Genomic DNA, 24,770 nt, shown 5'->3' with positions numbered 1-24,770 from the left:
CTCTCTTGGACCACTTTTTCTAGGTACTAATCACTACATACTGGGAACTCCCCACAAGATTTTCCGTTTTGGAGTTGCTCTGACTCAGTCATCTAGCCATAATATATACGCCCTTATTAAGGTTGTTCAAATCTGTATTAGTATATCTTGATGCCACCAGAAGCTAGGGATTTGACAGGAGGAACGCCCCTGTCACACCCCCAGCTCCCGATTAGGTCAAGGCACCCAAGGTCCTGCTTCAGCCTGAAGCGCCGTGGGATGTAATGGGATGTGACAGAGGAGCGCTCCCTGTGCAGCCCACAGTTAGCCACCTGTCCCCCGGCTCCGCCGCTGTTTCCTCCCTGGTGTGGTCATGCAGTCAGCGGTGGAGGAATGTCCCGTTGTGTGTTGCTGCCCAGTCGGGTCCCTGAGGGATGCCCCATTGTGTGCCGTGCCACTGTCGGGTTCCTGCTGTCGTCCAGCAGTGTACGTCCGCTGCCCTTCATACAGTCTTCCCTGCCATAGTGTCCTCCCTGTTGCCGAGCACAGTGTACTTAACAGACATGGGGTGATGGGAGGGGGGGTGGAGGCTGCTGCTGGCAAAGCCGCTGGACTGCATTCTGCTGTCCCTGAGGCTGACCCCCCTCTGTGCTTTTCCCAAATGAAAGACCACGGAGGACATTCAACCTGTGCAGTTTTTCCCAGTAACTGGAATATCTATAGAAGCCCCGGACTCAGAACAAAACATACTGGTTGTGTCATCAGTTACAAGCACTGCAGTTTTGGGTGTTCCAAGACTTAGTAGTTGTGTGGTGCAGTGGGTACCCAGCCATCACAGCACTTTATAAATGCTACATTTGCTAAAATATTGAAGACCAAGGCAGTAATAGAGCTCTTCAGTCTTGTCCGGTTGTCTCTGACAATCAGGCACCTGACCTGCTTAGATTGCAGAAAAAAAGATTACATTTACAATAGAACACATTTAAAGTCATGGACCACTCGCCATCCATTTTCAGCTGCTAATTATTAAAGGGCTTTCCAGGACTACAATATATCCAATTGAAAGGGCTTCAACACCCAGGACCTTTGCTAACCAGCTGATTGAAGTGGCCCAGGCATTCCAGTCAGTGCCACGTTTCCTTCATGGTTTCCCAGACACAGCCACAATGTATGGCTCTGTGCCTAGTAAACGATGAAGGAAATATAGCATTAGTAGTTGTAACCCCACCAACCTGATATTAAATCCTATCTTAAAGGGGATTTTCCACTAACTAAAATTGTTTCACAGTCACTCTGTACTTCCTGCTTGCTGCTCGTCTGGACATGTGACTGCTGCAGCCAATCACTGGCTAGAGAAGATCCTTGCTATGGTCAGTGATTGACTGCAGCAGGCACATGTCCTGGTCAGCAGCAACCAGGAAGTACAGAGTGGCTGTGAAGCAATTTTAGATGGTGGGAAAACCCTTTTAGAGGTTCAACATTGTAATCCTGGCAAATTCCTTTTAAGGTTCAAGTTTTTTGTTTTGTTTGCAATTTGTTTTCCTTGTAAAGCTAGTTTTAACATACATCACGTAAATGAAACCCCATCTAGAGTCCATAACTGGATATACTGCAGGGAAATTGGGGGTAATCTTGTCTTCACACTAGTGCAGCGCAGATATTTGTGTTGAATATAGCGTGAAAAGTGAAACTAGTCCTGGTGATAGATACTAGTTCTGTCGGTCTTTCATTCATACTTTATACCTGGCTTGAAGCAAGACAGACTGGCAATTGTTCCTTTGCCCTCACCTGCATGTCAGGAACCTTCTCCTCATCAGATCAAATGGTAAATTTGTATACATTGACCTAGCAGATGACATAGTTCATCAGGTCACTCAACACATTAGTAACATTTTTTGCTAATGATTGCGTTCATTCATGGATCAGTGTTCTAGAGCTCAATGTACAGATCTGCTTTGTTCTCTTTAGGACAAGATATCGCAGTTAGAGTTGGAACTTGATGAAGAAAAGAACAATTCAGACTTGTTGTTGGAAAGGATAGCCCGATGCAGAGAACAGGTTTGTCTTTTTGTTATATTGACTGTAAATAGCACCTGCCTTTATACTCCTAAGGTAAGTCTACATAGGATGGAAATACTGTGGATTTTACCTATGGATTTGTGCAGCAGATTACAGTAGCAGCGAATAGTGAGATCTTATGAATCTCCTCCACATGCTACCAAAATTTCCCACAGGGAATGTGACTTGAAGGGTGGATTTTTAAATTCCAGCATGTCAATTACTTTTGCAGATTTGTTGGGTTTTTTCTCCATTGACTTCAATGGGGAAGTGAAAACCTGCAACAAAATGTATGATTGTGGATTTTGCCACATATCCGCAACATAAACCACAGGTGCAGGTTAATCGTATAAAATTTAAAAAGGCAGTTCCTTTGCCATACCAATCCCCTGACGCTTCTCTGCTTCCCTGACCCCCTCTGTATACTGACTTTAACGGACAACATGGTGTGTCATCACCTCAGCACTGCTGGGTATTGGTGAAATGAGTAAACCACTTTTTTATTTCATAAGTCCTCGACAGAGGCAAATCCTCGCCAATATCCACAAGATTTGATGCAGAATATCCTGTGAATTCTTGGGGCAGATTTACTGAGGAATTATCTGCAACATACCCAACCCGTGTGGACCTGGTCTTACAGGTGTTGTCTCACTAACCGTATTCAAAATGCCTTGTTAGATCATATTGATATCATAGAGCTGGGGCAGATGGCTGCTAACAAAGAGTCACACTATGGCCGGCTGTACGGGACCGAGTCGGATTACGGATTTTTAACCCCCTGTCCGCAATCTTAATTGTGGACAGGCCGCGGGTTGGATGGCTTTCATTGACTTCAATGGAAGCTGTGCTTAAAAATAGAACATGCTACAGTTTTTCCTCCGCGATCGGAAAATATTGATTTCCGCTTGTGTGCAGAAAAAGAAAACGCTTTTCCATAGCATGCTATGGAAGGTATTTGCTGCGGAACTCAGAGGCGGACACTCTGGATTCCGCAATTCAAATATGGTTGTGTGCAGCCGGCCTGAGGCAGATCTGGTCAATCTATGTATTATATGAACAGCCATTCATTTAAAAGGTTGTCATGAAATACTATATGTGGCCTGCAGCATCTGCTGTTGGAGTCATATCTGGCCAAACAGCAGATTGTTGGGGTCATGTCTGGCCAAGCAGCCGATGGCTGGGCTAACTGCTTTTGCATAAAAGCTTGTTTTTATGAAACGACCTCTTTTAACCCTCTCCAATCCAATTTGTATCCTGATTTTCCTAGGGGGTGTACTCTTTTTCTGCTGTTATACAACGGCGCTATATGCTGGCTACAGCTAGTACTGCATGAGGTAACATGTTGGGTAGGCTCCGACAGCAAAGAGGCTGGCAATATACAGTAAGAGAACCCCGACGGACGTGGACTGTAAAGGGTTAATAGTCCATCCAGTGAAAAGAAATATTTCCACTTTACAACTGCAGCGTTAAGTTTAAAAGAAATACAATGCCAACAGTTATAACTATGGCAGACAGTGTTTCTATACAGAATGCTTAAAGGGATTGCCCGCATGAAAATAATTTATCACCTATCCACTGGACCTTTTTTTCTGTTCACAAGATAGATGACTAGTGTCTGATTAGTGGGAGTCTGATTGCTGGGACTCAATCAGTCACAAGAACAGGAATCCCAAATGTCCTTGAACGAAAGATGCAGTGGTCACATTCATCTCTATGGGACTGGAGGAGATAGTTGTGTCCTTGTACTCTATCTGGCAGTCCTACAGAGATGAGTAGAGCGGTAATGCACTCCTGTAACCATCGCTCCATTCGTTGGGGTGCACTTGGGACCTCCATTCTTGTGTTTGGTGGGGCCCAAGAGATTTGACCCTCACAGCCATCAGTGTCCTTTTGGTGAACACTGTGCTGGTATTAGTTGGCATACCATTTACTTAACAGTATCGATTAGCATTGCAAACTATGCTATTCCATTTAAAGGAATACAGTCAAAAATAAAACTACACTCTTCAATATGCGTTCTTTCCCAACAATGGGAGACTATTAGAGATCTATGTCTATACAGTGGGATACATCACAGCCTTCCACTGGATGTATATCTTGGGAACGCCTTCTAACGTATACCTCTGACATCTGGACAGAAGAGTAGAGATGAGTGAAAATATATATATTTTTCACCTGGTTCGAGTTTTACAAATTTAAGAAGCTCTGAACAGATCTATTTCACTTGATTTGTTGGGATTCATTTGAAAATGGTTTAAAGGGGCTCTGTCATGAAAAAAAAAATTCTATACTCACCTATTCCTCCCCAAGCAGTCTACTTGCCTCATCAGCTCCTCACTGATCTGCTCCTGTCTCCTGCAGTTCTGCGGGGGGAGGTCACCTAACCTCCAGCTGGTTGATTCTTCTGCTTCCTGTGAGGTTACGTACATTCACAGTTAGTCTCCTTCCTGCTCGGCAATGTACGCTATGTCACTAGTTCACAGCCTGGCACGGAGTGCTGAGTAATTACAGAGACTGTGCATGCACGCCGTCTCTGCAATAGATCAGCATTCCTTCCTAGCCAGTGAACGCTGTGTCATAGTGACGTAGCATAAATTGCTGGGCAGGAAGAAGAATGCGAGGAATGCACGCTTCATAACAAGCTGTCCGGCTGTGGATTACATGACCTGGGGGACTGGAGAAGATCAGCGAGGAGATGATGCAGTAAGGAGTCTGCCTGGGGAGGAATAGGGGAGTATAGAATTATTATTATTATTTTTTTTTTTTTAAATGACAAAACCCCTTTAATGAAGAATGGAACGCTTGACAGTAGGGTGAACCAGAGTGTAAGCATCTCCAACCATTACTAATTTACAGAATCCTTTTCCACAGATGCCTATAATAAAATGTTTGTATTTTGTACTGTAGCATGTGTTTTGTAGTGTAATATTGCAAGACAAAAAAAAATGTAACTAAAACTAGTTGGCTACTTGCCTGCCGTCTGCAGTAGATCAGTGTATGTCATGCTAGAAATCGGTAAAAAAAAAAAGTGATCACGTATTTGACCTTTTTGAGGTTACTGTAATAGATTTAGCACAAGTGGGGCTTTAACTGCTTGCTTAGATAAAAAGTATAAATGGTGTTTCATTAGGAGGATTTGGCTTTCCAAAAACAAATGTTTAGTATCTTAATTACAAGCTTTGCCCTACAGCTCAGAATGTCTTACCGTGAAACTTCCAAGGGGACTACAACATACTCCAAAATGGGGCTATAGGGACCCCACTAACAGGAAAGGAGTTAATTGTAAAATGTCTGCAAAGTGAAGGGGGGGGAGACAATTGAGAACCTTCTGGCTGTGGATTTCTTCCCTGAAACCGTGGGAGAGCACAGGGTTTCTATGGTTACACTGTAAATATGGCCGGGTAAAGTTACAGTGGCTTTGCGAGACAATTTTTGTTTTCCTTTTCTGAGCCGCATTCCCAGTTGGTTTGCAGCACCTGTTCCCCTCTGCGCTCCAGGTGTATGTAGCAAGCCGTTGAGAGCACAGAAATGATTCCTCGTTTCCCGTGAATGAAGTGTCTGGCGTTGAAGTCTTTTTTAACATTGCTCCTTCCTCGGAGTCCTCTGTCTGGAGACCTAGAATACGCACCTCATTACGGTAATGGCTAGCTCTCTCCCTCGGTGCGGGCTTACATGATGCACACTATTTATGAGAACTAAGATTACACACTGGTTTAAAAAGACATGAAGGGATGGTTCCAGGCTTCCTGATATCAATAATTGAAAAGAAATGAAATTGCGCAGTTTCATTAAAAGACGATGATAACCAGCTGTTCGTAATACCATGTCTAGCATAAACATGGGTTCTGTTTATTAAATCCATGCCGTTTCTCAGAGGGGTATTATAGCTCATTGAAAATACTTTGTTTTCAGTATTCACCAAACCCAGCTGTGATAACTTCTGCTGAAACGTACAATGTTTGTTGTTCCACCGAGGGTGAAAATAATGCATTAAAAACGAACAGATTTGCTGCCAGAGGAACCTGTTACTCTGCTAGCCCCAATTAGCGCCGTCGTTAAAATTCCCCCGTCTCCAGAAAATATAATGTTTTAAACAAATGTGAGAGAGTTAAATAACAGTATCCGCGTCTGAAAGAGGACCTTGGCGTTCGTACTTTTTCTTTTAATGGCTTTTTTTTTCCGCAAAAGTTTTCACGAATTCATTGTTGCTAAAAAGTTGAGAATTGGCTTTACTACAAGCCAACACGTACAACAATAGTGTAAGAACACATCGCCAAGTATAGCGTGCAGGTGATGCTCATATTAAATGTACAGCATATAGAAAATACATTAACCCGCTAGAGACTGCAGTACGCCTTTTTACAGACTCACTAATGGGCTTTAAACCAATTATGCACATATATCTTTGTTAAGGTTGTGGCTTGGCTGACTACTGACAGCCAGGCTCTTGCTCTAACAGCCAGTAGCGGAGAAACCTCAGATTCTGGAAGTTTAACCCCTTACATGCTTTAATAGCAACTGCAGCATGTAAGCAGATGAGGGGAGGGGGAGGGGGAAGGGGAAGGGGCAGGAGCTCCTTCTGTTACCCATCAGCACCCTACAATGCAATCGCAAAGTAACAGTGGGTAGCCAGAAGCTTGACAAAGGCCTCCATGTCTGCCATGTAACTCGGTCTGCTAGACCCCGCCTCCTGCGGAGTCTAAAAGGCTACTGTCATAGACTTAGAATGCACTACATAAAATGCAGTGTGCTATTCTAGTGCTCATACAATCGCATCTTCAATAACCCGTCAAGGATAAAAAAAAAATTTTTAATCTAAAGAGAAAAAATCCAGTTTTAGGCCGCCTGCAGACGGCTGGGTTGGATCCGGCTGTGAGAATTCTCGCGGCTGGGTCGGATCCGGCTGCGAGGATTCTCGCGGCTGGGTCGGATCCGGCTGCGAGGATTCTCGCGGCTGGGTCGGATCCGGCTGCGAGGATTCTCGCGGCTGGGTCGGATCCGGCTGCGAGGATTCTCGCGGCTGGGTCGGATCCGGCTGCGAGGATTCTCGCGGCTGGGTCGGATCCGGCTGCGAGGATTCTCGCGGCTGGGTCGGATCCGGCTGCGAGGATTCTCGCGGCTGGGTCGGATCCGGCTGCGAGGATTCTCGCGGCTGGGTCGGATCCGGCTGCGAGAATTCTCGCGGCGGGACCCGACCCGAGCGTCACTCACCTGCTCCCGCGGCCCCGGCTCTTTCATGTGCCTGCTGCTGGGCATCCGGCGGCCTGGGAGTTACGTTTCAGAAATAGAGCATGCCGCGGCTTGTTTGCCTAGGATTTGTTTGTTCGCGGACGTCTGCCTAGGATTGAAATTGCTAATGCAATCCTATGGCAGCTTCCACGGGCGGAAATTCCGCACATAAATCTCACTCCCCGGCCGCCAGCTCCAGTCCGCGAATGCGCCGGCTGCCCAGCAGCCGGCACATGAAAGAGCCGGAGCTGCGGAGAGAGGTGAGTGCCACGCTGCTCTCTGCAGACGCTCAGGCCGGGTCCTGCTGCGAGAATTCTCGCAGCCCGATCCGACCCGGCCGTCTGCAGGCGGCCTAAAAGACTGGTGTGTGTTTGTGTTTGTGTTTGTGTGTATGTGTGTGTGTGTGTGTGTGTGTGTGTGTGTGTGTGTGTTACATACACACACACATTTTTTCCCACAAAAAAAAACTGTTTAAATGGATAAAATACCTCCCAAAAAGCAACCCATAATAGGCATTGCTGCATTCATAACGACACAGACGATGAAAATGTTATTTATCTTGCTTGCTGAACATCATAAATACAATTTAGAAAATTATTGCCGGAAGTTTTGTTTTTTTTCTTTAGTTTGCCACCCAAAAATGCAATCAACAGCAACCCAAAAGTCACATGTACCTCAAACTGGTACCAATAAAAATTACAACTCTTTCCGCAAAGAACAAGCCCTCACATAGCTCCGTTACCAGAAAAATAAAAATGCTGTGTGTCTTGGAATGCGATAATGCAGATTCAATTGTTCTTTAAAAATTTATTTTTGTGCAAAAGTAGTAAACATTAAAAAAACAAAAACAATATAAACTTGGTATCACAGTAATCATGCTGATCCACATCCCCTCTTGCCCCTCCCCCGCCCTACGGTTTCAAGCAGCAGACCATCCATTTCGTACAGTATGTAAGAATACTTACTGATTTTTCTTGAGCACATAACAAGTACAGGTATCTTGTGGCACTTGGTATTGTGGCCTATTTCACAATACACCTACATCTCATGGGACACTATTGCTATGCGCTGACACACTGGAATCCATAGCATGTCAGCTGCATTGCATTTCACAAATGGGTAATGACATACTTGTGGATTATTTGGTGACGCTAAATACTTGGAATGTAACTGAATGGTTGTACACCATTAGTGTAAGCAAATAGAGCTCTGAAGAAGTAGCAGCAATGAGTTTGCTGACACAGTTATCAGTAATAAACTTCCCATGTCGCATCAATTACAAGTGCTGTATGTCTTAGCAGGTCAACTAATAAAAGGGTGCTGACATTTGCTATCCTAGATCATTATCCTTCAAGCAGAGTTAATTATAGGGGACTCTTCCTAAAATGTCATGTTTGCTTTGGTGTGTCTGTCTACTACCTCATTCATTGTAATGCTTCATTCTTATGACTGATGACAGCTTGATCCTAGGCCTGCTTCTAGACCTGTCACACACTTTCATTTGTCCTAAAGTACCTGGTGCTACACATGTACAAAAATGTAGGTAAAATTGTGCCCCTAATGATACCTATGGCAGCTGGAGAGAGAACTCCTTGTGGTCCCTCTGTCACCATTTACTTGTTTAAAATGATTTTAGTTAATTTTAAAAGAGGACAGGAATAACATTGAAAAACAACTTAATCATTTATTTTTCCAAAAAATGTGATTATCATGCCAGGAAGAAACAGAAGAGATGAGTCTCAGTACTGCCAAGCCTGCATGCCCCTTCTTTGCACTTAGTTCTGTGCCAATTTGGCCTTGAGCAGGCAACCTGAGTAATCGGAGTCAGCCTGGTTGCTAAGTACACACTGCCTGACTACCTCATTTAAAGGGCTGTTGGCGTATACATAGCAATCAGCCTCTCCCTTATTACTTGAAGCTATATTGATCCTCTACAAACACAAGAGAAGGATGAAGAAACACTTATCTGTCAAGCTTCGCCATTACCAATGTCGGTCTCAGATTTTTGTAAGATAATTTTGGTAGAGAATGTTTTTGAAAAACGTTTATCAAGCAGTAATTAGCATTGTAAAAATGATACACGATTATACGGAAGGGGGGGCATCTATTACCCAGTGTAGCGTAACACCGGAAAGAGCAGTTTGGCTTGTTGATTTCAGTGGGTGCCATGTAAGGCCACCTGCACCCGGGTGTATTTGCACTGCTGGATCCAGAGTGGGCGTCCGCCTCCGGATCCGGCAGGAAATACTGCCCATAACATGCTATGTAAAACTGCTTTTTCCTGCCCATGAGCGGATATCAACAGCAATTTTTTATTTTGGTGCGGACCTCGCATGGACGGCTTCCATTGATGTCAATGGAAGCCGTCCGTCCCGCGGCCCTTCCGCAGTGAGCAGTTCAAACGGGCCGCAGGATCTGCGTCCTTGCCTAGCAACCGTGCGTCACACGCTGCGCGAGTGCGCAGTACAGTACAGAAGCCACCTGTACACAGTCATCAAACAGGTATGCAGGGGTCACCACTAGGGCACAGGGTTGGATTCCGCCGCGAGATCTCGCAGACGGAAACCGACCCGTTCGTGTGCAGGCAGCCCAGGGAAGATGGACCAATACCTCTGCAGCGCCACCTATTGGAAGGCAGCATTCCTGCAAATCAATGTCAGACCCTTTTTACAAGTCTTTATAACAAGGATTGGGAATTGAAAACCAAAAGCCAGAAAACCATACATAGACAGCTATTTCGGGGTTTGTGTCCCTCATCAGTGTGCAGTAGGTTTCTGGCTGGGCTAGTGAGAGGCTTGTGATGTGGGTCGGGAAGGCAGAGCAACTGCAAGTTTTGTGAGGAGACTTATAAGGCCATTAATGCTCCCCTGCGAAATATGCAAATAAAGAAGTGGGTGCTATGTAATGCTTCTTTTCCTCTGCGGCATCAGTACAGGGGAAACAAAGACTCACTGACTACTTCTGGTGATCTCATTCAAAGGGGCTAAGCTGCTATACCAGATACAAGCCATTGACAAGAGTGGCACTATTTGTGAACATAAAAAAATCGGACTGTTTTTTTCTTCTAATCTACAATTGTTTTGAATTTCTCCTCGTCCACATCCACTCATGGTAGTGACTGTAAAAATCTGTGCTATGTGAACAAAGCCTTATTACTAGAAAAGTCAATTGAACAGAAGCAAGTATAAGACCTGCAGCTGTTTTTGTACAGTGCAATTAAAGCGATTCAAATAGTCATTTACTCTCATTAGAAGTAAACCCGTGTGAGTCCTCAGCCCCCAATGTGACCTCATTTATCTGGAATGTAGGGCCACTTTTTCTGTTCCCATTCAAGAATTCTCTAGGAGGGTGGCGGTAATTCCTGAAGCTTAGCGTGGTTTAATGTTTTATATACTTAGATATGAACTATCGTTCAGTGGATTGTTCATAGGGGCCCTTTAGGAAATATATAGAATAACTACATTCCCATAGCTTCTAGTTTATAGCCTAGTTATTCCTCCTAACCCTTTTATTACTGGTTATTTTTGAGACAATGTGGTTACACATATCCCTCATTAAATCCTTGGAGTTGTAAAAGGACTATTGAGGGATAAAATCAGTGCAGATTGGCACCCTTCCTCTTCGGCGGTCTTAATGTGTGCTGGGCTCATCTTTTGAACACAAAATGCAGTGTTAGGCTGCCTGTCCACAGGCAACGATCTGTTTCGTGAAGCTTTCCATAGCGTTGCTATAGAAATCTTAGCGCCGGCGTCCACGAGTGGAGAATCATAGTGATTCTCTGCTTGCAGGATTTAAATCGCGGCATGCTGCGTTGGCCGTGATTTATGAGCAGTGAGCCTAAGACCTGTCAGCTCTCCCCCCTCCTTCCCCGTGGTGTAATATCGCTAGCCTTAGTGAAAAAAAAGATAGGAGATCCTGACGGGAAATATACCCACTTCACTCTTCCAGTGGATGGTTAATAGTGGAGCATTGACCTGTCCATATGTTGTGCATGGTATTACAGCTCTATAAGCCGATATGGCCTGGTTTATTGGGAAATGAGCCATGCTTCTCTAAACCTGGCAAAACATAACCACTCATACAGATGACTTTAATGTTTGAACATGACAAAGATGGTAAACATATCAATGTTTAGTTATTTGGAGCCTCACATGTTAAGTTTAAGTGAAGTACAAGGTCAGCAAACTAAACTTGGCATTAAACATTTCAAGCAGAAAACTTTTTTTTTCATTTACACTGCATCATACATACAAGAAAGAATGCAATTAAAAGTAGCTTTTTGTAATAACTTTAATGGTATAATAAATGAAATGCTTTGTTTCTGCAAGAAAATAAATATTCAACCTATATCTTGTGTGACAGATTGAACAAATGAGGGGAGAACTGCTTCAAGAACGTGCTGCAAGACAAGATCTGGAGTGTGATAAAATGTCCTTGGAGAGACAGGTAATGCTTTGCTTGTTTTATATAGACAAAGCAGTAAATTCTACTGTAGAGGTTTGACACAGACTAAAATTGTCGCATATATAACCGCCATGAGCTATCTATGCAATTTGATTTTATGTATTAATTGTTCAGGTATTATTGTATCTTGACGCCACCAAGAAGCTAGCGGTTTGACAGGGGGAACGCCCCTGTCACACCCCTAGCTCCCGATTGGGTGACGTCAGAAAGGTCCTAGCAGCACACTATGTAGCGATTGTTGCCTGCCATGAATGGTTAGGGTCAGAGATTATTTTCCTTTTAGCCTTACATTATGAGTTGTACATACTGCCATGTTGTGACATGGAAGTATTTACAACAAATAATGTAAGGCTAAAAGGAAAGTCATCCCTAACCCTAACTGTTAACGGCAGGCAACAATCACTACATAGGAAGCATCAATACCTGTAGCACTGCCGGGGATCAGCCTGCCGCCGCTCCAATGACATGTCAGGAACGGGGAGCCGCGGGACTGGAGAGGTCACGTGGGGTGTCAGCGCACATCACGACCATCAGCGCCGCAGAGGACAGAACGGAAAGCCTCAGCGTTGATGAGAAGCAGCGGCGGCAGGGAACACACCGCTGGGGAACAAGCAGCTGCAGCGTGCTGGCCGGTGAAAGAAACAGCTGCAGCAGGGAACCCAGGCCCGGGGAACTAATAGCAGGATTGGGGATGATAGGGCCAGGGAACAAATGCAGCTGCAGGGAGCAGTGTTAACAGCCGGGGAGCCAGGAGGGGAGACCAGCAGCGGGGATTACAGGGCCAGGGAAGAATATGCAGGAGCGGAAAGCAGTTGAGGAGATGGGATAATTATAGTTACCCGGCAGGACCTGCAGCCAGCAGGACCTGCAGCCGAGCCTTCTCTGTAGCCAATGACCTTGAAGGGGTGTCACCAGGCAGTCAGTCTTGTCTCCACCAGTACTTCCTGGTGGCATCAAGATGCAAGAATACCAATTGTTCAAACATTGATGTTGATTAAAAAAAAAAACAGTTACCAGTAGTTACTTTGATCATTCCCCCTCAAATACAAATGTAGCAACAGGTAATCTGACTGGCGCATCATGATAGTTCGATTTACAGCAATGTACAGTAGTACATTGTGGTTGTTATCATAATGCATTAAATAGCAAGTTAATGTTTGCTACATCTGTACAACTACCCTTCTAGTTTTTAATAGAATTTTGACAACGAGCTGAATAGTCAGAATTTGAGAGCTATTTAGAGTGAGTTGTGACTTTCATTTAAAACGATTATAGCAAGCCTTGATTTATATTACTTTTTAATTCTGTATTATTAAACAATTTTAAAATAAAGCAGCTGTGGTGGTCAGGTCTGGCAATCAGCTGATATTGCTGGAAGAAGGTCAGGATGCCAAAACATTGGTATAGTATGGAGTCATACTATATTTTTGTGTGCCTCTGATTCATATTGAATCTGTGAGACAAGAAAACATGGCATCCTGCAATACACTGGTGTTTTTTTCTACAGACATTGCTTCTAAAACCCTCTATAGTGCCTAGTAGAGGCAGATGAGGAAGATGGAACAATACCTCTGCAGCGCCAACTACTGGAAGACTGCATTCCTGCAAGCCAATGTCAGACTGTTTATCCAAGTCTTTATAACTATCACTGGCAATTAAAAACCAAAAGCCAGTCATTGTTACAAGGACTTGTATAAAGATTCTGACATTGTCTTGCAAGAATGCTGCCTTCCAGAGTTATTTTTCCATCTTCCTTATTTGCATATTTCCCAGAGGAGCATGCATGGCCTCATAAGTCTCCTTACGTACCTCCTAGGTGTCTTCTCACACATCTTCTAGGTGCTCTCCTTAAGGAGAGTTGATACCCTTCCCAACCCTAGTAGAGGCAGCACAAGGTGGCACCTCGATGCAGAGTTTACGCATATGGATGTTATAAAGAGGCTGTACGAGAAGGGTCCCAAGCAAGGGTCCTCACCCTCTCATGACGTCCATATGCCATAATAGAACTGTCTTGTTGCGGTTTTCGGGTTTTAAATTTCCGATCCAGGTTTATGTGCCTTTGACGTAAACGGGTTGTGTAAGAGTGGAGGACTCTGTAGGCGAGAGAATAAAACAATTGTTTCTCCAATATTTAGTACTTATTGTTCGAACATCCGGCTATGTTGTCATAACTTGTGTAACATTTCAAGTTGGATATTGTTTGACCCACTGCACTTTTTTTTTTTAAACTAGAACAAAGATCTGAAGAGCAGAATAGCTCATCTTGAAACTTCACATCGATCCAATAAAGAAGGGCTTGTTGCTCAGATGGAAGGAAGAATAGCAGAGCTGGAAGAACGCCTGGAAAATGAAGAAAGGTAGAGAAGCTCGTTGTTTGTGGAGTTGAACTTGGGGTGTGATTGTGTTTAACCTCTTCTTTCCTAATGATGTCAAAGTAGTTGGATTACTTTACACTGTTAGATCTACATTTTAGGATATTTAATAAACCAGAAAATATATCTAGCTTTATATAGTTAAAAAAGCATGGCATGCTTTAAATCTGTGCAGTAAAGAACTCAAGACATTTTTAGAGCCTTAGTGAATATATTAAAGATCATTTTAACTCTTTACTGAATGAGCCATTGAACTCCATGTGATCAGAAGTAAGTTACATATCTATGTTATGTGCTAGAAGACTACTATATATTTGTCTGAATTTCCAAGCAAATTTCAAGCTGCAGAATAGACCTTGGGGTACTACAACTATACACTCGAAAACATGACAGCCGACCTAGAATCCATGACCCATGTAGTCACCAGGAAAGCCTATAATTCTTTATTTCTAAAATGCATATCTAATTAGGGGTGCAGTCAACTTTATCTGCCCATTGAGAATATCCATATATTGGAATGGCCATGAAAAGGACATCTTGTTCACGTTGGCCTACTATAAAAGATCCCACAATGAAGATATATCACTATATTACAATAACACACTGGGTAGGGTTTTCTTTGGAGACTGGTATATTGTATTAAAGCTAAAGGCTTAGCATTAGTATTCCACTAATGTCAGCATCACATCACCAGCAGCCTTAATACTGTACCAGAATGCCTTGGATTGAATACTTGCCTATGGCTGGTTTATTTTTATTTTTTTTCGTTACTGGTAACCTGGATCACTGTTGGTTCTAGGCCCTCAGACGTCCTCATCAGAATAAGTTTATAGAATATTACATTATTGACGTTCCAGTGCAGGAGACAATAGCGTTATCACTTTTCTGAACGACAAAAGAGACCGTGAAACTTTTTCTGCTGCAAGCAGTATTAAATGCAACATACATTTCATCAGCATTCTAAGGGAAAGTTGAAAAGGATCTGGCACCATTTCCAAATTCAATTTCAAAACAATGTGCTTTCCTTTCCCTCAGGGACCGGGCAAATCTCCAACTGAACAACCGCAGGCTGGAGAGGAAGGTGAAAGAGTTAATGATGCAGGTTGATGATGAACATCTGACTTTAACAGATCAAAAAGATCAGGTAAACTGCAAATACAGGTTCTGTCCAGTGTAACTAAATACTAGATTGTTGGATGTTGAAGAGGATTTCCACCCAAATTTTTTAAATGGCCTTACACTATATTTAATGAGGGCTGCAGTGCACCATGGCACCTGGCTAATCATGATAAAGCTGTGGCATTACTGTCATATGACATTCTAACAGCATTCAGGCATGTTGAGGTATTGGCACTTTTTTTCACTGTGACTCGTGAATGACCAAATTGCTAACAATATGGCCACTTGTCTTCTGGTTAAGTAAAAAAATGTTGTTTTTTTTTTTACTAATAATATATGCTTATTCATGTTTTGGGTGCTCATTTGAAGGGGTTTTCAAACCAGTCTAAGTTATGGTATATCTTAGAGATAAGCCCCAACTGCTTACAGTAAAAGTGGGCATCTGACTGTTGAGACTAAACAAAGGGGTCTCAAGTATTGCTTCCATCTAGAGATTTTCTGTAACTGCACAGCACCAGGCCTAGTGTGGTGTTGTGCAGGGACATAATTTTAAGGCTGCTGTAATTCATTGCAGTAGTTTGGGGATGTCTCAGAAGTTGAACCCTATGACCAGTAAGGTGTGGCATACCCTTGTGATATACCATATTGATTTATGGCGAGAAGAATAAACTAAAGGTCTTATTGTAGTAATTTGGTATTAGGCCTCTTTCACACGGGCTACAAAATCATTGCTACAAAACGCATGTATGTGAAGCTCAGGGTTTCCATTGGGTTCTTTCAGACTACAACACATCTCTCATGTGAAAGAACCCATTGGAAACCATGGGCTTCACATACATGCGTTTTGTAGCGATATTTTGTAGCCCAAGGTGAGACGGGCGTTTGCCTCCAGATCCTGCAGCAAATACTTCGCATACGACATACTATGGAAAACGCTTTACCATGCCCAGAAGCGGAAATCAACTGCAAACCTCGCATGGACAGCTTCCATTGCAGACAGTGGTAGCAGTCGTCCCGCAACGAGTCGCAGCTGATCCGCCTCATCGTTGGCCCGACTCTGCACTGCGCACTTGCAATTCAGATTAGAGCTCATGAGGGCATTACAGGATTCAAACTGGGCTCGCCAGAGGACAAGATTGCCCTATATTCTGACAATATGCTTCTATTCTTAGAAAATTCAGGTGGTTTTGGAGAAATCTATTGCAGTGATCACTGAATTTGGCTCATTTTTGATTCTCACAATAAACAGTCAAATCGGTGGCTATGCCTCTTGATAATATGGGAATTGGATTAACTCATATTTCAGTCTCCTTGCTAGATTCTCCCACCTTCCAATTATTTGGGTGTACAGATATCTGTTTTACAGATTATGAACATCTAAATATCACACCTCTTCTCTTGAAATGTTGATAGAAAAATGAAGTGTAGGGTAAAGACCCATTTACACGGAGCGATAATTGCTCAAAGATCGCTCAAACAACAGTTTAAGTGTCACCTTTGAGCGATCATTTTGCATAAACTATTAAGTAACTACTCAGCTACTTAATAGCCATTAAGTGTGTAAATAAAGCCTTAGCTGAATGCAGTTAATAGCCCGAGGGCTCTTATCAGCTTTCAGTTCTTTTGTTCTCCGACGGGAAACCATGCTATCAGCACTACCCGCGGCGAACTACTGATAAGGCTGAATGATGATTTTTAGTTTGGCCTGGATTTAACGATCAGCTAGCAGTGCACAAAAAGTGCATGATCCCCGTGCATTTACACGCAACGATGATCGCTTTTTAGCAATTTTTGAGCAATCATCGCTCAGTATAAATGGGCCTTAAGTGTCCATTATCAGTGGGAAGAGAGAACTTACTTGGAATGGTTTGGATGCCAAAATTGCTGTACCTCTTGCACAGTTCCCCAATTCATTTACAGCAGTGGAGTTTTTATAAAGTTAATAGTCTTTTTGGAGACCTTATATGGAACAAGAGATAGCCCTATATAAAACTAAAAACCCTGCAATTGTCAAAAAATGTCGGGAGACTAGCTGTTCCTAACCCATACTTGTACTACTTGCTATCCAATGTTAACATCTTAAGGGATGGAATTTCAAGGAGATGGACGATACTAATTTTCACCTGCTTAAATACTACTGAAAGGTCACCCACCTAATTGAAGTGTTGAAGGCAGATAGATTTCCCATGACTTCCCTACTTGGCATCTTATACTTACTATCTGGTGGAAAGTAAGGAAAATTATGGGGATGACAGGGTGTACTTCATAAACTCATATCTAGGGTGTTCCTTGGCTAACAGAACTTAATCAATTAGAGCAGTGGTTCCCAAACTTTTTCAGCCATGGATTCCTTTTTGAAGCAAACGTTTCTATTAGAGTCCCATGGAGGGTGTGGCAGGGGAGGGGTTAGGAGCGTAGCTTATTACGGCATATGATTTTTACCTCCATGGTTATAAAAAGGACAGGACCTTTAAAAAAAAAAAAAGGTGCAGAACGTTCGAGCGAGCACGGGCCCCAGTAGTAATAGTGCCTCCCATTGGCACCCCAGTAGTAATATGGTCCCCCATTGCCACCTCAATAGTCATTGGTTCCCCCATTGCGGCCCCAGTAGTAATTGGGCCCCTCATTGTTGCACCAGTAGTATTATGGTCCCCCACTGAAGCTGGGGGTTTAGCAGTGAGGATTAAAATAGGGACAATTGGGAACGGCTGTGGACCTCCTTGGAGTCTCAAGCCCGGGCGGGGGTTCGCCCTAATCACCCCTATTATAATCCGCCATTGGTCCTGACTCTACTCACTCCAGTAGCAGTGTCCCAACAGCCTGTACTAAGAAAATCAGCGTGTAGGACCTGTGGTCAGCATAGCAACGAGGATCACATGACCAGAGCCGACTCGTGATCTGCGTTGCTATGCTGACCGCAGGTCTTGCACGCTGATTTCCTCGGTACAAACTATCCAAACACCGCTACAGCGGTGAGTAGAGCAGGGACCTAGACCCTCCATCGGAGCCCCTGAGAAGCTCTCGCGGAGCACACTTTGGGAATCCCTAAATTTAGGGGTTTTGAGAACTGTAAACAAGCTAGCTTGCAGTGCCTGACGCAATCAATGACTACAGAGAGTAAAAAGCAATTTCACCAATTTGTCCATCTAGTTCAGCCTATTACCTCCCGCCCCAAACGTTGATCCAGAGGAAGGCAAAAAAAAAAACCTACTGAGGTAGAATCCAATTTTCCTCTCATTTAAGAGACAACATTTCTTGGACTCAAAGTCTGGCAATCAGGATAATCCCTGGATCAACAACCCTTCTAAAGTAATTAGTGACTAGAACATGTAAAATTATTACACCCAAGCCCCTCCTAAACTCTTATCAAATTTGTCATCACCATGTCTTCAGGCAGAGAATTCCATAATCTCATTTGCCACTTTTCCGCTCAAGCCCCCAATTTATTGAGGTCCATTTGCAACCACATTCTGTCCTCTCTTGTGTTACTTAGCAATATTTGCAGATTATACAAAATTATGCAATTTTATTATGAAATCCTTCTACCAGGTCATTAATAAATATATTAAAAGAATAGGCCACAATACTGACACGCGTTCTCGCCCAGACCAAGAATTCTCATTTTATGTACCATACTTTTATGTGGAACAGTATCAAACGCTTTGGAAAAGTCCAGATATATTAGATCCTATGACTCTTTCTGATCTAGTCTAGAACTCGCCACCTCATAGAAGCTAATCAGATTAGTTTGACAGGAGTGCCCCTCAAAAACCCATTCTGGTATGCAGTTGTACAGCTATTTTCCTCGAGGTACTCCAGGACAGCGTCTCTTAGAAACCCTTCAAACATTTTACACACAATAGAAGTAAGTCTTAAGGTCCATTTACACACACACAGATGATTGCTCAAAATCTGACAGTTCTGAGCAATCATTTTGCACAGGTACTAATGGGCTAAATCAGTCCTTTAGTACTTCATTGCATGTATTTAGAGAACAGCGAGTGGTCTGTTCTCTAAATACATCACTTTTGTTCTCCAGCAGGACAGAAGCTGTTACAGCTGTTAAAGAACGTTATCAGAGCTGCCCGGGGAGAACACAGCATTGGTCCATCTTATCTTATCGTCCTGAGGAACGAGGATTTCATGCGAAACCTCAAGTCTGTGATGGACGAAAAGTGCACGGGAAGTGTACAATAGGCCCACATTTACACATAACACACCTGCCTCTGCAAAAGGAGGTGCAGATAGCGGTAATTTAGGTTATTGTACAAGGCTAGAAAATTGATCACACGATTAACACTAAGAGAATTCGTGGAGAAGGTCAATTGGCTAATATCCTTAGAGAATGGGCTCTATCGTGAATGAAAAGCCACGCATAAATATGAGAAATTGTGGGGAAAATTGTTGAAAACGCGGGGCTTAGCACCCTTATATTATATTAGAGATAGTATAGGGCTAAGCTGAAGAGTGTGTTTACTGCTTCTCTAACTACTGCCAGCATTGTTGGACTCCCTGGAGGACGCTAGAAATGTTTTGTTTTTAAAAATGCAATAAAAAAAAAATATATTGGTGCCATGATGCTGATCAGACTGTCCAGGCTTCTCTGCTGCTTCTGTACGGAGTTTCTGCAATAATTGTTCAGGTCACTCATTTTTGTCAACATGTGTCCTCTGCTGGACAGTCTTTCATAACCGCACTGTGTAGTATACAGATGTGCAGGCAATAATGGTGTTACAATCATATCGGGATAGTTTATATCTTGGGACCCAGGAGTAAGTCATATTGCAGCAGTGAGAGGTTATTCCATTGCTAGCCCAAGGGCTCTTCCACACTGGCGAGAGTGATATCGACCGTGATTCATGGCCCGATATCGCCCTCGCAATGCATGTGGAACCTCTGGATGCGAGGCGGTTTCATGTGAAAACAGCCTATCATCTCTTCGGGGGGTTCCCTTCATCCCATTGCTTTCAATGGGGCAGCGGCATCACGATCTCCTGTTGCTGCTGTCAGTGTTCAGTGATGAGGGCACTCCCCGCGGAGATGAAGGAATCCCCTGCTGCTGCTGTCACAGCAGAGACAGGAGATCGCAGTGTTCTCCCATTGCTTTCAATGGGGCTGGCACTGCTGCCACCGGCCCCATGGACAACAATGGGCGATATCGCAGAAAAAAAGGAGATGCTGCTGTTTTTTTCACATGGCATCGCAGGCGTGAAAGCATCACAAATGAGAATGAAACCATTGAAATTCATTGGTTTCATAATCAATGCAAGAAAATCGCTGGATTTTTTTTTGTCAGTGTGAAGGAGCCCAAAAAGTCCTTTTTTGTCCCAGGATTTTCTTTAAGCAGTTAGCTACAACATGGTGGTTTTAATGTGGTGTTAAAGGGAACCTTTCAAGTACTTTATGCTGCCCTCTTTGGATGGCCTGTTGCTTATAGGGCAAGGGTTAGTAGATTCAGGGCACTTACTAGGCACAGCAGCCATGATTATTCACAAGGCGGTAATTGCCCCACACACTCGCTGTGATTGACACTTTTGGCAGTATGCAGTCTAATAGAAAGAAAAGTGTCATCTGAAAACAAGTACAATTGGGTGAGATAGAGGGCTGGGCTGGATGTTGAGCTGCACCTCATCATCAGTCCTGGTTTGGCACATGGTATCAGCAATAGTTGAGTATTCGTATGTGAGCACAGAGCTTTTGTCGATTATTGACATGTATGCATATGTATATACACTTGTCTGTATGTGGTAAATGTAGTAGAATATAAACACAATGTTTGTTCGTCTAGCTAAGTTTACGATTGAAGTCAATGAAGCGACAAGTTGAAGAAGCAGAAGAAGAAATAGATCGATTAGAAAGTGCCAAAAAGAAGCTTCAAAGAGATCTGGAGGAACAAGTTGATGTTAATGAGCAGATACAAGCACAGCTAAATGCAGCAAAGAAAGAGTTGAGGTAGGTTTATCTTATTTATTTATTTTTTAACTTTTTCCTTGCCAAGAACATATTTTACACTTCCTTGCAGGAATATACTTCAGTAGCCAAGATGTCTGAGATACATTATGTTCTTGTTACAAATAGTTGTATCTCGTGCTGTACAACAGTTAGAGCATTCATTTTTGTCTTGTTTTATAGCCAGAACCTTTTAAAATGGGACTGAAATCATGTTTCTAACCACTATACATCCTGAGATATTCGAGGTTGAAATGGGAGCTGCAGCTCTCAGTCCCTAATGATTCCGACATACAGGATAGATCTCAGACTTCATTGCAGCTACAATCTTGGTCTTGTTTTATAGCACAGAATATTATCTTTAAAATGATCAGTAATTTCTAGCTTACAACTAGACTTTTAACCTTTTCAGATCTGGTGGTGATGCATGTTGCAATACAACAATAACTCACATATCCTATGCTGGCTAGCAATTTTTAATTCCGAAATTCCAATCTTACAGTCTGTAAAATGAGATGCCTTTTTGTACATTTTTGCAGTATTTGGCCACAAAAACTGCAATATTTCATAGCTTGCGTTTTATTTTCTTACAACTATTCGCACAAATACCCTGCAAAAATTACAAGTAAAGTAAAAAATCTAACCAGATCATCTACATGCTCAGATACTTTTTAAATTCACGTGTAATAAAAGTCAGCGCGGACGTCTCTTGAGTCCTAGGAGACCTGCTGTGTGAAAATACAAAGGTCTTATTGCCCTATCAGAGAAAATGGAATCAAATTGACTTAAAATCCCAAAAAGGCCAAACCTACAGGCACAATGATCGGTATCTTAAAATACTGTAAATTTGAATAAAAATTTCTTTCAATGATCTCAAAAGCTTTGACATGCAGAGAGAGTGATAATCAGTAAGTCGTCACTGATGATACTATGATAATTTGTGTTCTATTACTTTGATACTGGAAAATTATTTTCCTGTGATATAATCCAAAACTTCAAGGTGATTTAAAGAGCTAAATTATGCATTGTGATTAGAGATGAGCGAGCGTACTCGCTAAGACAAATTACTCAAGCGAGCATTGCCATTTTCGAGTACATGCCCACTCATGCCAAAAGATTCGGGGGCCGGCAGGGGTGAGCATGGTGGAGCAGAGGGGGAAAAGAGAGAGATTCGCCCCCCCCCCCCCCCCATTCCTCCCCGCCGGCCCCTGAATCTTTTGGGACGAGCAGGCAGGTACTCGAAAATGGCAATACTCGCTCGAGTAATTTGCCTTAGCGAGTACGCTCGCTCATCTCTAATTGTGATATTTTTATTTATTCAAAGTTTTTATCTACTGCATTTGTTTTTGTAGCAGACGCAGATGTTCACCAAGCAAGATGCTCAATGACTTGGATGATGACGACCTGAGCACTGATGGAGAGAGTCTTTACGAATCCCCTTCGGTATATAAATTTGCTAGAGATGATGGTATAACTGCCTAATTTTGGATCTGTTGTTTGGACTATGAAGAAAAATATAAAACAGACCAAGAAATCTATTGTATTGCATATTCTCCTACTACGTAAAAACTATAGCCGTAAGATTCAAGCCTGCCAGCAGTATAGACGTTGTTCTGTATGAGGTTGAAGGAAAGTGAATTTGTACAGATTAATGTCTTTTAACTTTTGTTCATTGTAAATATTCTAATTGAATTATGATATTTGAGAGTCTCATTAAAATATATTCAACAAAACTGTTACAGGAATCGATATGTGAAGGTAATTTGGTGCCCACACTTGTGTAATGACTATAAATCAATAGAAATTGACCATCTGCTGTTGTGAAGTCTGCTCCCAGCACTCACATGAATAGCTGAAGTATTAAAGTTTGCGCTTCTTGGTGTAGACACTACTGTGCTGTAAATAATTCTTCATCTACAGTATGTCCATTTCTAGATTACCCTGTTGTAATATCTATTAATTCTGATGTCATGTTCCTGCTGTCTTTTTCTTGCCATGTTGAAATTATATATTTTTTAATAATATTATGCCTATTAAAGGACTTTTAACGTAATGTAAAAGTTTTCTAAAATTGAACGTGTTCACAGTTTGTCACCAGCAGAATAGTGCGTTACATGGTCACTTTTTTTTTTTTCCTTTAAGAAACTGCTGGAGCTTATGTGATAGGTAGCAAAAGTGCAAATCACTTTGCCTAAAATGATGGCTGTGTGCTGAAAGATCACTCTAAATTGCTGGCCACTAAGGGTCTCCCGTCGTCCTAATTTGCTGTTCACTGCCTGTTAAGTTATGCCCATCATTAATAACACAGATAATAGGAAGTGGCAGGTGGTGATGGCTCATGCTGCCCATAAACGGCTATAGAGAGATGGAAAGAGAGAGCTCTTAGAGCCAATGATCATTTTTTACTGTTTATTCACATCTACATTGCTCAGTACTTCTCTAGTGTTCTACATGGTGAGGATATTTCTGTGTGTGTAACAGACAATTAGAGAGTAGAATCTGCACTTTTTCTGAATACTGTATATAGAAAACAGAATAACATGAGACTCTTCCCACCAGTTTAGAGAGTTCTGAAAATCAGAGATGCAGCTTGGAGAGGTGAAAATGGTGATAAATGCAGGATCAAGGCAGCTACACTTTAAGCCTTGTTCATACAATGCAGATTGGGTGCAATTTTTGCATTCATCATCTCAGTTCAAAGCTAAAACTGAAGGTGAAAAAGGAGAAAATTTAAAAACTTTTCTCTTTTTTTTTTAGATCCACTCCTGGTAATTGCTTAGAAAGTAATCAAAAATGCAAAAGACACCAAAACTGCTTCGTGGGATTAAGACCTAAGGCTTCCCTTTTCTATCAAATCCTGTCTTTAGGATACTATCTGGATTATGATTAAAGGGGTTTTCTGGTACTACAATATTGATAAGCCTGTTAAGATAGGCAATCAATATTAGATCGGTAGGGTCCTAGTTTTTTTTATCAGGCACTGCGATTGTACTTTTGGTAGTTTTTAAGTGAATGATACCAAATTCAACCACAACCAAAGTATAGAACTGTACCTGGTAAACAATGAGGGGGATGGTATACTCCATGCCCATTTAAAGCGCTGATTAACTGGAATGAGTTGGACCCCCACTGATCTGTTATTGATGCCCTATCCTAAATGTGGGCCATCATTACATAGTTCAACAGAACTACTTTAAAAGAAAGCTTAGCGATCAATGATGGGTGCCAGCTGCACAATACAGCTGATTGCCACCTGCAATGGCCATGATTCAAGAGCATTCCAATTTCGGCCACTTAACCCCTTAAATGGCTTGGTTGCTGTTGACTGCGGCATTTATAGTGTTAAAGGAAGAGCTGCTTCTGCCAAGCAGTTGTCATGGCATTTCGGGGCCTAACAATGAATGGCCTTAAAAATCACTTTTATTTCATAATTATTAAAAGAGAAGTGACCACCACTGAAAATCCTCTGACGCGTTTCTTGCACGTAATTGGTCTCTTAGTCATAGCAAAGGTAAAACTCTAAGATGTCACATGATAGAACGATCAGATATTTCGCAAGTATTAAAAATCATCCGTGTCTTCACACACCTAATATCGATT

General features: G+C 42.5%; 1 protein-coding gene across 2 annotated transcripts in view; it reads left to right on the top strand.

Annotated features, from left to right (window-relative positions):
• Positions 1–23,224, top strand: part of CGNL1 (cingulin like 1) — a 107,995-nt gene extending 84,771 nt beyond the window's left edge. The window contains exons 14-19 of one of the 2 annotated variants that reach the window (XM_066592542.1): positions 1,948–2,037; positions 11,629–11,712; positions 13,963–14,087; positions 15,138–15,246; positions 21,010–21,173; positions 22,526–23,224. In XM_066592542.1, coding sequence (XP_066448639.1) covers positions 1,948–2,037; positions 11,629–11,712; positions 13,963–14,087; positions 15,138–15,246; positions 21,010–21,173; positions 22,526–22,652 — 699 coding nt within the window. In that variant the 3' untranslated portion in view covers positions 22,653–23,224. Of the gene's footprint in view, positions 1–1,947; positions 2,038–11,628; positions 11,713–13,962; positions 14,088–15,137; positions 15,247–21,009; positions 21,174–22,522 lie in introns of both variants that reach the window. The other variant, XM_066592541.1, reaches the window with a different exon arrangement.
• The last annotated feature ends 1,546 nt before the right edge of the window (positions 23,225–24,770 follow it).

This window comes from Eleutherodactylus coqui, chromosome 2, assembly GCF_035609145.1.
Source record: "Eleutherodactylus coqui strain aEleCoq1 chromosome 2, aEleCoq1.hap1, whole genome shotgun sequence".
In the NCBI taxonomy this organism is placed as follows: domain Eukaryota; kingdom Metazoa; phylum Chordata; class Amphibia; order Anura; family Eleutherodactylidae; genus Eleutherodactylus; species Eleutherodactylus coqui.
The sequence above is the reverse complement of the archived record's forward strand: the minus strand, read 5'-3'. Positions and strand labels throughout refer to the sequence as shown.